The sequence below is a fragment of the Pelophylax lessonae genome (assembly GCF_965119305.1).
Source record: "Pelophylax lessonae genome assembly, chromosome: 5".
Classification (NCBI taxonomy): domain Eukaryota; kingdom Metazoa; phylum Chordata; class Amphibia; order Anura; family Ranidae; genus Pelophylax; species Pelophylax lessonae.
Genome location: NC_138772.1, coordinates 514,709,824 through 514,723,567, shown reverse-complemented (window position 1 = coordinate 514,723,567; position 13,744 = coordinate 514,709,824). Strand labels below are relative to the sequence as shown.

Sequence of the window (13,744 nt, the reverse complement as noted above, 5' to 3'; positions counted from 1 at the left end):
TGGTTCAATATTTAACCCCCTTGGCACTAAACTTTTTAATAGAAAAATCCACTTTGTTTCTCTTTGCGATACATCTCTAACCTTATTTGAACCCCTCCAAAAGGGATATACACAGTCATAGTTACATAGTAGGTGAGGTTGAATAAAGACAATAGTCCATCCAGTTCAACCTGTGTAGGTGTGTGTGGCTGTAATCATCTCACATAGCCCTTAACGTCCTGATCCTTGAGATGTAAGTCTAAGAGTCTTTTGAAAGCCACCATACTTCCCGCAGAAACCACCTCTTGTGGTAGAGAATTCCACAATCTTGTAGCCCTAACAGTAAAGAACCCCCCACGTTGCCTGAGGTTAAAACGCTTCTCCTCTAATCGCATTGTATGCCCTCTTGTCCTCATGTAATCCCTTCGAATGAACAGCTTTTTTTCTAAGCGGAGATCCCCATTGAGATATTTATAAATTGCTATTATGTCCCCCCTCAGGCGTCTCTTCTCCAGGGAGAATAAATCGAGCAATTGCAGCCGCTCTTCATAGTTAAGGTCCTCCAATCCCCTAATCAGTTTAGTTGCCCTTCTCTGGACTCTCTGAGGACTGGCGACCAGAACTGGACAGAATACTCCAGATGCGGTCGGACCAGAGTTTTATAAAGTGGAATGATTATAGTCTTATCTCTGGAATACATCCCTTTCTTTATGCATGATAATATTCTGCTGGCTTTGGCAGCTGCCGCTTGACATTGCATGCTGTTGCCTAGTCTATCTTCAACCAAGACTCCCAGATCCTTCTCCATTTTTGATTCCCCCAAGGGTTCCCCTCCTAACGTGTATTGTGTTTTTATGTCAATGCCACAAAACTGCAAGAGTGTGGGATCTCTGTCGTGTTTTTCTCTAAAATGATAGACACTGTGCTTCTTAAAACCTTTTTTTTAATACTGGCTATATTTTCAGCTATACAAATTCAAAGAAGTCTTTTTGTTCTCCCCACATAGTAAAAGACCACATGGACACCATAATAAATAAACCATGTTGTATTACATGTGACAAATTCATCTATGGTAAAAGAATTTGTTATTTACATTAGTAATTGATGTTCTACCCCTATTGCTAATCTGTACCTAAAACCTTTTTTTTATCAAAATGAGTTTTTTGTTGGCCAGGTAGATGCAACATTTTTTTTTTTTACTACCAGGTCTCCATAATTCAGGCCTTTCCTATAGATGAACCCGGGACTGTCCGGAAGAACTGGTACCAAATCATTATCCATGCCAAAAATGTACCAATGTTTTTTAAAAATATTATATTGATAATGTTATTTAGAGATAAAGCTCCACTGATGTTGGTCTGATTTTGATTTTAATTTCTGGTCCCTATTCACCAGACATTGAGTCCTGGGTAACTTTGCTACCTCATTGTCTTATCTAAAAACTCCTCATTATAAAACTTTTTGCGAAAATGAATCCTTTAAGACCATCGCTTGTCTAAGGTAATTCTCAGGTTTTCTGAAATTCCGTTTAACTTGCAGCATGTCCCTTTGGGACATTCCTAATCCATGCTGGATAACGTCTACTCTTAATCGACAGGTAGCTACTTCTGTCTGTTGGCTTAACCACTTTACCACTGGAGGATTTTGCTGTCTTACGTCCAGGCCACTTTTTGCGATTCGGCACTGTGCAACTTTAACTGACAATTGCGCGGTCATGCAACGCCGTACCCAAACGAAATTTATGTCCTTTTTTTCCCACAAACAGAGCTTTCTTTTGGTGGTATTTGATCCCCTGTGCGATTTTTACTTTTTCCGCTATAAACAAAAAAATAGCGAAAACTTTGATGAAAACACAACAATATTATTCACATTTTTTTATATGAAATTTCCCCCCCCAAAAAAATGTAAAAATCAAAAATTTTTATCATTTTTGGCCAACTTGTTTTCTGCTACATATTTTTGGTAAAAAAAAAAAAAAATTGGTGTTTTTTTTTTAAACGAGTAATGGCGGCGATCTGCGATTTTTGTGCAGGACTGCGACATTGCGTCGGACAGATCGGACCCCTGACTGACATTTTTGACACTTTTGGGGGTACCAGTGACATTACTACAGTAATCAGTGCTATAAATATGCACTGTTACTGTAAAAATGACACTGGCAGGGAAGGGGTTAATTTTATTGGAGAGGGAGGGGTTAATGTATGCCTGGTGCTTACCGAAATGTGTGGGGGGAGGTGACTGAGTGACACAGGGACAGATCGCATGTTCAGCTATGCTGAACCCTGCAATCTGTCACTGTCTGTCACTTAGGAGATCTCCACACTCGATTCCCCGACGATCGGGGAAGAGCAGCGGTCCTGCCCCTGGCCCGACTCCTGCTGTGACTGAAAACAGCGGGAGCGAGCCTCCGGCGGCACGCGCGCGCCGCCCACAGGCGGAGGAGTCCAGCGACCTACGTCGCTGAACGATGACGAGCCCCATTGCCGCAGTAGCAGCAATGTGAGCGGTCGTTATGTGGTTAAAATAGACCTTAGTGGACAATTCATTACCACTCCTCTCAATCATAACATCCAAAAAATGGAAAGCAGATTTGCTTACTTGCTAATCTAATTTGAGGTAATTCTCATTATGATTCAAGTGGGATAAAAACTCATACACATATTGCTCCTATCCCTCCCAAATTATCAGGAGGTCATGTATATATCTCCGATAGAATTTTGTTAAACACATGCCTATCCTCGCATTCAGCCATAAACAGGTTGGCGAGGCTGGGCATGAATTTCGCTCCCATAGCCACGCCAACCTGTTGAGAATAGAAATGGCCATGGTACCAGAAATAATGTGAAATACAAAGTCCAACACGTTACCCAAAAAACATTTTTGGGGGTGTGGGATATCATCGTGTCTGCTCAAGGCCAAGTTCAATGCAAAGCATCTTCATGCTGGATGATAGTATAAAGTGAAGAGACATCTGCAGTCACCAGAAAGGTAGACACATCAGAATTTAAACATATCCCCTCCAGTGACTGCAGTAATTCAGTGGTGTCCTTCAAATACACTCTAGTTACATGAACACTGGATTGAAGGAAATTGTCCAAATATTCACTCAACCTGGATGTGACAGATCCGATTCCATTAACAATTGGTCGTGCAGGCGGTCAACGCGTCAGGACTTGGCTGTACGGAAGTGACATATTAAGCCAGACCCAAAATGACGATCTGGGGGACATCGAGTGTGTTTGGGTGAGACACGGCTTTACATGAGTTTGGTCCGCCGGGACCAAGATATGCCAGTTGTTCTGAGTTGACATATGAAGGGGAGTGGTGTCACCTATGCACATGGTGTGGTGGGCAGTTGCTGGAGGAAACTGAATTATCATGGACACTTTCTAAGTTTTTGATTAAGGATTTTTAATTTTATTATCATTTTTACTGGACTTTTATGCACTTGCTCTATTCACGGGTGTTAAATTTGTAGCACCACTATCTACTATATCTATATATCTGCACTCTGGTAGATATTTCATTATTTCTTTCATGTTAAAGAGGCAGCTGCTCACAGACATATATTTATAAGACCATATTGCATGGCACAGTGGTAGGATCTTTTTATAGGAGTGCTTTGATCTTGGATCCTGTGGTTGTATACATTTTATTTTTTTGTACGTAGAGTTGGGCTTCAGCACAAAGATAAGAATCTTTATTTTAACATGTGACTGTAATTTTTGAGTCGAATTAGATTGTTAGCTTTTATAAATTGCCCCAGCATTCAGTTAATTTATATTGAGTGGAATGTTAACACTTCAAGCCACTCCAACAGGAAAAGAGCTTTGAACTGCAATTAAGTGCCATCAGGAAAATTAAACACAGACTCCGTTTATACGACCAGGAAATGAAATAATTTCTGAGAAGCATACAGTCAGCATTACAGATGTTTTATAGGGGGGAGTCAATTTTCCTGTTTCCTAAGTCACCTAATTAGAGAGTTTCAGCCAGTTATTTAAAATGGGAACTTCCTCCTAAAGTTAGGACGGGGACACGTGTTCATATTTGTACCAGAGGGTCAAACGATGAAAAAAAAGGAAGGCCAATATTCCTTGCATGGGATCCTTAAAGCTGATCTCCAGGATAAACAAATATCTTATAAATATAAATATGTTCATCATATTCTCCCTTGAATCTCGGTGTGCGTTGTGTATTTCTCTCAGATCTGTGCAGTAATCCGGTGTGAGACTTATCCTTTGTGCAGGAGCTTCCTGTAATAAAGACCGGTCAATGCTGCTCTCTCTCCTTGTGCAGGATGACTGGTCTGGTCTCCACCCCCTCCTGTGATTTTCTGCAGGCAGCCTGTGTGGGTGGAGCCTGCTGAGTTCCTCCCACAGCTCTGCTCTCTGCACAAGTTATGAATAGCACAGTGACAATTTCACTACTACTATTATATAGTAATATCTGGGTTTGAAAAGGTGTTCTTTGGCACACATCAGATTTATATCTTCTCTGGCTATTGAGGAATATATTTAGCTGAATGTTTTTGTGCCCAGCAGTCAGCTTTGCTTAAGCAAGTAAAGCAACAGGTTTGCTTTAAGTTTTTGTTTCACATTACATTTTTGCATCATGTAGTAAGTGGATATAGGACATGTTATATCTGTCATACTGGAGCCTTTAGATGTAATTTAACAGGAAAAAAAATATATATTTGATGCAAGGTTTAATTTATCCAGTTACAGAGGTCACATGCTATACACCCATGTGTTATTAAATTATTTATGTTCTAATTTCATGTTCAGATTTACACCCTCTAAAAGTCTTTTGGTACAAGCCTTGCCTCTTGTGTTGTGTGACTATTTTAGTAAAAAGCAATGCTACAATGTGCTTTTGGAAGTACTGTTGGTCTACCTTATATATAGGTCTAATTTTTAACTGTGCATCAAAGAAGAGAAATTCGAGATGCCTTCAGATCTCCTGAACTATAGGAGCCTTTTGACTCCTCTCAAGATGCCATGTAAGCCCTACAGTTCTCTTGCTGAATTTAGCCACAAATGCCAGGAGATGGCCAGAAGAGGAAAACAAAACTAAGAAAAAAAAGTGACTACAAAATGTATATTTTGAGGCTTGGTGCTGCTCCATCTAATCCTGCTGTCCTAAGCACTGACTCATGAATGCTATCATGGTAAATATAGCCTGGTCCTAGCGATACTCACCAGAGATAATGACCCTCAAATTAATGAGTTGGTATTTGCTCAATCATTTCACAGATCCGTCTCTGAAGACATTATGACGAAAAGCGTAGGGTGGGACTTGCTCAGCGTCATTGCAGCCAGTGTGGAGGCTGGAGTCGGCACAGTTTAAAGAGATGTGATTATCCTGTTTCGCGTATGACTTTTAATACACGTGAGTGCGTTACTTTGTTTTGTATGAGTTTTAATAAATAAGCAGTTTCATGCTGAGGGTCATTATCCCTGTGATATAGTTACATAGTTAGATTTAAAAAAAAAGACACAAGTCCATCTGGCTCAACCAATAAAAAACAAAAAAACAAAAAACTAACAGTTACATAGTTACATAGTAGGTGAGGTTGAATAAAGACAATAGTCCATCCAGTTCAACCTGTGTAGGTGTGTGTGGCTGTAATCATCTCACATAGCCCTTAATGTCCTGATCCTTGAGATGTACGTCTAAGAGTCTTTTGAAAGCCACCATACTTCCCACAGAAACCACCTCTTGTGGTAGACAATTCCACAATCTTGTAGCCCTAACAGTAAAGAACCCCCTGCATTGCCTGAGGTTAAAACGCTTCTCCTCTAATCGCATTGTATGCCTTCTTGTCCTCATGCAATCCCTTCGAATGAACAGCTTTTTTTCTAAGCTGGGATCCCCATTGAGATATTTATAAATTGCTATCATGTCCCCCCTCAGGCGTCTCTTCTCCAGGGAGAATAAATCGAGCGATTGCAGCTGCTCTTCATAGTTAAGGTCCTCCAATCCCCTAATCAGTTTAGTTGCCCTTCTCTGGACTCTCTCCAGCTCAAACACATCCCTCCTGAGGACTGGCGACCAGAACTGGACAGAATACTCCTGATGCGGTCGGACCAGAGTTTTATAAAGTGGAAGGATTATAGTCTTATCTCTGGAATACATCCCTTTATTTATGCATGCTAATATTCTGCTGGCTTTGGCAGCTGCCGCTTGACATTGCATGCTGTTGCCTAATCTATCATCAACCAAGACTCCCAGATCCTTCTCCATTTTTGATTCCCCCAAGGGGTCCCCTCCGAACGTGTATTGTGTTTTTACAAACAGTAATGAAAACCCAACCATACAATCCCATATACACAATCCTATACCCACAGTTGATCCAGAGGAAGACATAAAAACAGAAAAGCATGATCCAATGTGCAACAGCAGAGGAAAAAAATGATTTCCTGATCCCCGAGAGGCAATCGGATATTCCCTGGATAAACTTTACAAATAAATATTAGTACCCACTTATACCAATCACTTAAGGACCCGGCCTATTTCTGACACTTGTTGTATACAAGTTAAAATCAGTTTTTATATAGTATTAGTGGAGGTTTCACTGCTGGAATTTTCATGTTGGAACCAATACATACAGGAAAGATTTTGTGATATATAAAGATTTTATTTTTATTTTTGAATATTGTACATTCTCTTAGTTTTTGCACTGGGCACTTTGGAGCACTGAACATTTTGTTTAAACAAGAGCTACACAAATAATCTGAGAAATGTATTACACTTCGGCACTCTTACATTGCATGTTATTCATTGATATGGTTCAGATTTTATTGCATATTTATTATTTACGATATTTTTTGTTGCCGTGCAGATTTTATTATGTATGAAATTTATGAATTATTGCACTGAATTTTAGATATTAATTTGGTAATTTAACAGGGCATTTTTGAGTCACTTTACTTTTTGGCTAGCACTGTTCTACATCTCAATCATATCATTATTGAGTGACTGTTGTAACATCATGGTGGTCAGTGGCACTCCCACAGCTTTCATAGTAATCTCTCCATGCAGAAGGCTAAAACCAACTTGGCAATGAATCAGAAGCAGTCAGGTACCTCTGCTGTACAGTGTGGCACAACATGGATATAGACTTGGCAAGTATAGCAATAACGGTTTACATAGAGTGATAAAGAAAACACAGATCTGATGTTCTGTCTACTGTATGTGCAGCACTTACCTCTTCAGAGAATAAGTGCAGTCTCTGCATCAAGGTCCTCCTGTGCAGGTTTTTCGGCAACATCCCATAAACTGCCAGTTTAATAATCTGCAAAACAAAAAACAGGAGTTAAAGGGAAACTATAATGGTTTTTGGTAAGCTTTTCTTAATTTATAAAATATATGTTTTGAAGTTGCATTCATTTTATCTTTGTTATAGATTTTTTTTTTTTATGACAAAAGGTTTTCTAGAGCAGTATGGGTTAGCAAAGAAGAAGACACATCAATAGAGATTTCCTTTGATCCACAGCTAACTTGCACTGAAACCTCAGAATTTTTCAGTTCTGCCAATGTACTTGTAGATGTGTCTTTTTATGAAATGGACATACTGTAGGAAGGCTTATCGTAAAAGTGCTTTCTCTGTATACCGATGTGTGGTGGTGGGGGCGGGTTGGAGCACACAAAGAGAGCTCAAAATGGGAGTCATAAATACAGTACTGACAGGCCAGTGGGGGTGTGCAAGCGAAAAAGTCAAGTGTGAAGCTGTCTGGAATATTGATGAGGTTGAAAAGGGTGGTCATCTTCTTTATAGAGCCATTGGTTCAAATCCCAACCATGGCACTACCTGCCTGGAGTTTGCATGTCCTCCATGTGCCTACATGGGTTTCCTCTAGGTACTCCAGTTTCCTCCCACACTCCAAAAACATGCTGGTACGTTAATTGGCTCCTGTCTAAATTGGCTTTAGTCTGTGTATGTATGAATGTAAGTTAGAAGTTAGGGACATAGGCTTGTATGTCCTCATTCCTTTTCTCAAAAGTGAGACATCAAGGATCTGCTTAGACCTTTAGGATTTCACCAAAGCCCCCCAACGGGGCTCCAAATAATTGTAAAAAAAAAAAAAAAAATTATTATTATAGTAAACAAATAGTTAAAAAAACAAAAAAAAAAAACCTACTGACATCAATCTCTGCTGTACTGACACCTCCCACTGCTCTGGGGTACACACCCTAATGCAATAGGTTGTGAACACCAATGGTTAGGGACCTTAGATTGTAAGCTCCTTCGCTCCTTAAGGGCAGGGACTGATGTGAATATGCAACATAGTGTATGCAAAGGGTTGCATAAATTGACGGCGCTATACAAGTACCTGTAACAATTTATACTCTGCAGCTAATCTGCACAGCTACTTGCTGGGAGCTGTCCATTACCTACTTAACCTCCCTGGCGGTATGATTCTTTTGGATTTTAGGTGCTGAAAGCGGTACCATTATTTTGCATGTAATTCTTGTGAATGAGCAGCCCAAACCAACTGTATATATATGTATACAGTTGGTTTGGGCTGCTCATTCAGAAGAATTACACATATATATATATATATATATATATATATATATATATATATATATATATATATATATATATATATATATATATATACACACACACACACACACACATATACACACACATACATAAAAAGTACAGTAAAACTGCAGGAAAGGGCACTGGGGGGGAAAACTAATGTGATTTTTTTTATTTTGAATGGTATCAGTGTGTTTGGTGTGTTTTTACATTTGAATTTGCCGCAGGTTCCACCCCCCAGCGAACGTCACGTCGCAGGAGACGGAAGCCGGGGCACGGAGACGATCGGAAGGAAGATCGGCCGCTAGACACCGCCGGGATACATCGCTGGATCCCGGTGACAAGGTAAGTAACCTCTTTTACAGGATCCAGCAATGCTTCTGGCGGTACCCCGAGTGTGGCTCGCGGTTACCGCTTTTGGCTCTGAAATTTAACCCCGAGCCACGTTCGGGAATACCGCTAAGAAGGTTAAACAAGCAATGACTCCACAAATTACAATCTCCTGCCATTTAAACGTAGCGTGCAGACCAAGCCTGACATTTTCAAGATTGAGAAAAGTCCCTTGTTTATGAATGCTGGCTCACTACACAACAAAATCCCCTATTATTCCAGAACTCCATGATTTGTGGGTTGGATCTAGGCAAGTGTATTGATAGTAATTATATTTTGTTTTTGAACTCCAGATCTGCAGATGTTTGGCTGCCAACAGCTGGTCCTGGCACACTTCCAGCCGCCGAATCTTTTCCTGCAATCTCCCCGGGCTTCAGGGAAACCCCCACTGACGTCTATGGCTTGACAGCTAGTACAGGGTTTAATAAAGCAGCCCAAAGTGTATCAGCAACCTCAACAAAACTTTCTATATTTACCCCACAGAACACGGCCCAATATAAGGCCATCAGCTGCCATTTCAGGCTTCACAATTGGTTCTTTATTAAAGTGGGAGCAAACTCTCTTGGTTGATTTTTACCTATAGGTAAGCTTTATTATACACTTACCTATAGGTACAGTAAATATCTTTTAAACATGCACCGTTTAGGAAATATTTACTTGTGAAGCTGCCGGTGATGACACAGGTACATGTGCTCTGAAGGTACAGGAAAACCCGTGCCGTTCCTTCAGAGCCCTGTGCCGTGAACACGTGACATCATTGCGGGTCGTCTAATCAAAGGACCAGAGCTTACCGACCCAGAAGGAAGACCGGGTGAAGATGGAAGCCATGTCAGCGGTGACAGCGCGCTGCTGGAAGGCTTCGTTTTAAGGCAAGTTTCACATATGCGATACATAATAGCACATTATAACATTGCCTGAAAGGAGGACATTTTTTTTTCTTTACCGAGTTTACCACCGCTTTAATAACCGGGACCAGTGAACCCCTTCTGATCTGGGTCCTTCTGAGAGGACTCCAGATTTGGTCATTCTTCTAGGTATGGGTGGCCCTACACACAGCTATGCTTCTTCTCATGTAGCGTTGATGATCATGGGACCACGCAAGATTTTCCTGAGGTTGGGTTCACACTGATGCGAATTGGATGCCAGTTTACCCACATCCAATTCACATGACAGGAGAGTGTGACCGGCTCTCAATGGAGCCGGTTCACACAGTTCCAGGGTGGACTCGGAGCACACTGGAAAAGGGTCCTGTGCGTCTTTAGCTCAGTTTCAGGTCCGAATACAGGCAAAAATTCGGACCTGACTAGCACCTGAAAGGCTGAACAGGGATGCACTGAACCCCAGGCACGAACCAGTGGCCGCAACAGTGTGAACCCAGCCTTATACCTGCATGTGTTTGCAGACAGTTTCCTATTTTAATTAACTAACTTATCTCATTTTCACACCTGAAGCAGAAAAAAAACCTTAGAGCCAGTTCACACTAGAACGCAATGTGGGAAACCGGCGTTTCATGCAGGTTTCCCGGACCATGTTAAAAATGCACTGCCAATTGCACAGGAATTCAGGGTGTGAACAGGCCCTAAGTCTAAATAAACTACTTCTTAAAAATAAATAAAAGGGAGCAAGAAAAGGAAACGTGGACAAAGGAGGGACTAAAACCTTGCTCACCCGATGCTTAATCCATAAATATCATAAAACTGACATAATTAAATACCATCAATAAATGTAAAAGCAGCTGCTATAAAATGAACAGAATGTATATAGGTGCATACACTAGTTGAACAAGTTAAAACCACAACATAAATGACGCACTAGCAGCGCTAAATCGTATGTCCCAACATACAATTAAAAATCAGTATATGGGAAATAAAGTCAATAAGTAAAGTTCATGCACTGTGCCCGAATATCCTCTAGAGATGACAGTCCAAATAAAGGTCGAGATCCTCACACACAGGATACAAGGACCCTTCACCTCACCACGGTGCACACCCCTATAGTAATGAAGTCACCAAATATAGGTAAATGTAAGCTCAGAAACCTTGCCGTTAGCAGGCCGATATCGGACCATCCGACCACCACAGAATCCTGGATGATAACCCAGACTCCACCAGAAAGAACCCTGGTTTGACTCAGACAGCCTAACGACCGTTGCATAGGAAGATCTCACAAGGGGGCAATCAATAAATCGGAGTGCATGCAAAAATAACAAGGTCTCATAGCGTAATATTGTTAAGTGAAACCTCTTTATTTTCCCAACCAAACAATACCCCTGAAGCAATTGCACTTACAAAGAAAATCTATAAATCAAGCATATCAAGCATGAATTATGAAAGGAGGGTCAACCTGCGTGCTGCAGCCGGTCCCCGTGCTGTTTGTTCGGCGCTTGGTACCTAGCTGACACGAACATCCGGGTCCGGCGTCTGACGTAGGCGTCCCTCGTGACCGCGTGTCACGAGGGACGCCTACGTCAGACGCCGGACCCGGATATCGATTGGCCCCTTGTGAGATCTTCCTATGCAACGGTCGTTAGGCTGTCTGAGTCAAACCAGGGTTCTTTCTGGTGGAGTCTGGGTCCTCATCCAGGATTCTGTGGTGGTCGGATGGTCCGATATCGGCCTGCTAACGGCAAGGTTTCTGAGCTTATATTTACCTATATTTGGTGAGTTCATTACTATAGGGGTGTGCACGGTGGTGAGGTGAAGGGTCCTTGTATCCTGTGTGTGACGATCTTGTGAGGATCTCGACCTTTATTTGGACTGTCATCTCTAGAGGATATTCGGGCACAGTGCATGAACTTTACTTATTGACTTTATTTCCCATATACTGATTTTTAATTGTATGTTGGGACATACGATTTAGCGCTGCTAGTGCGTCATTTATGTTGTGGTTTTAACTTGTTCAACTAGTGTATGCACCTATATACATACTTCTTAAAAATGTTCCCTCTCTCCTTTTACATATTCTGACTAACCCGTAAATAGTAAAAAAAAAAAAAAAAAACAGTCTAGTCAAGTGATCCTGCAGTTCTGGTTTTGGGAGCTCTTGACAATGGCTGGGAATATTAAAAACCCTAATGTCAGCCACAGGTTTCTATAGCTCAACTGTTGTTGGCACTCCCTCCTCTCCCCTGCAGCAGCCAATGACTGACACAGAGAAGCTGTAGCTGCAAGGTGACATGACCAGACTGGAGTGGATTAAAAATAGGTAACAGACTTAGGCTGGCCAAAGATGGTTCGAATCTCAGCTTGTTCCTGGTGAACCAGCCGAGATTTAAACTGTGTGTGTGGGTAGGCTGAATGTACCAAATTGATCGATCGATCAATTAACCTGGGTACAAGCAGCCTGCCGATTCCCTTGTGACATTACTCACAGTCTTCTCCCGGGCCGGGGGGGGGGGGGGGGGGACGGCTTTCCCTGCTGGGAGTAGACAATGTCTTGGCAGAAGGAATTCCCCTGTCAGCACTGTCTGTGTTGATGGGGATATCGTGGAAATTTGTTTACTGCAACCAATGCGCACAGTCTATGGCCTGCTTTAGGCCGGCGGCAATCATTGTATTCTGATGGCGGGGAAACCTCCCGCTGTCAGAACAAATTAGCGAAGCGGAAAGGATTCCCCCAGCAACACTGACAGTGCTGATGCAGAAATCAAGCAATTTTCTTTTTTCCGTGGTCTAGGCTTGCTTCACACTGATGCGGTGCGAATCGATGCAATTTCACAGTGCGATTTGTGTTTTGACAGGTGGAAATTTAATGTGATTTCTGAGGGGACTGGGCATAGCTAGAGATTATATTTGCACCGCAACCACACTTAACTCGCACAGGACCCTTCTTTAACTGGATCAAAATCGCACTGCATCAATGTGAATGGCCTTCAAAGAATGCCTTCGAAGACAATGCATTTTCAAATAACAAGCGAACCTAAAATCATTTTGGATTACATCAGATTCGCATCAATGGGAACCGGCTTTGTAAGTAAGAAAATGGTATAATGTATGGCTTGCTTTAGGGTCCTTTCATACAGGTGGTCCAATCAGATCCGCCTGTCAGTTTTTTGGGTGGACCTGATCTGACCCTCCATTCACCCCTATGGAGTGGCGGATGCCAGCTGTGACATATCCTCTGATACCCGCCACTATCCGATCCTGTTTGCCAAATCCAGATGGATTGTGACCCTATTTTCTGGCAGATCAGATGAAAACGGACAGGCCAACTGTTTTCATGTGATATCCCCATGGGGAGAGCAGGACTTTGTCCGCCTCTGCTCTGCACAGCACAGTGATCGGAGATGAACCCGTAATCTGCCTGCCCAGCGGGGATCAGCTGAGCAATACCTTGCTGAGCAAAGCGGAGTCCGCTGAGCAGACCTGCCCGTGTGAAGGGACCCTTAGGCTTTTCTTTCACTTTGAGTAGTAGTGTGTTGGCAAACATTTGAATTCCCTGACAGCTTTCATGCAAGTTCTGAAAATGTATTACCCATTAGAAGTTCAGCTTACCTTTCCAGAAACGTGTATGTGGCAGTCAGAGAATAGTATTTTTAATTAGAGGTTTTAAGACAAGCATTTTCATTATTAAAATAATTACATTTCCATTTATAGCTAATTTAAAGTGAAACTGCAGTGAGGAATTTATACATTATATAATAATACATATATTTGTTGTCCTTCCATTTACACATACATACATATATATTTCATACAGGCTGCACCCATTACACTGTATTTGTGAAGTATGCTGTATTCTTTACACAGAGCACATCAGGAGCCAAAGTCACAGCTGCCAAGACTTACTCAGCTGTGTGTGCATTCTGAGCTTTAGCCATTCAGC

General features: G+C 41.7%; 1 protein-coding gene across 1 annotated transcript in view; it reads right to left on the bottom strand.

The window, feature by feature from the left end:
• MRPL13 (mitochondrial ribosomal protein L13) overlaps nt 1-13,744 on the bottom strand; it is a 121,877-nt gene that overhangs the window by 48,100 nt on the left and 60,033 nt on the right. The window contains exon 5 of the mRNA XM_082257932.1: nt 7,190-7,276. Coding sequence (XP_082114058.1) covers nt 7,190-7,276 — 87 coding nt within the window. The remainder of the gene's footprint in view (nt 1-7,189; nt 7,277-13,744) is intronic.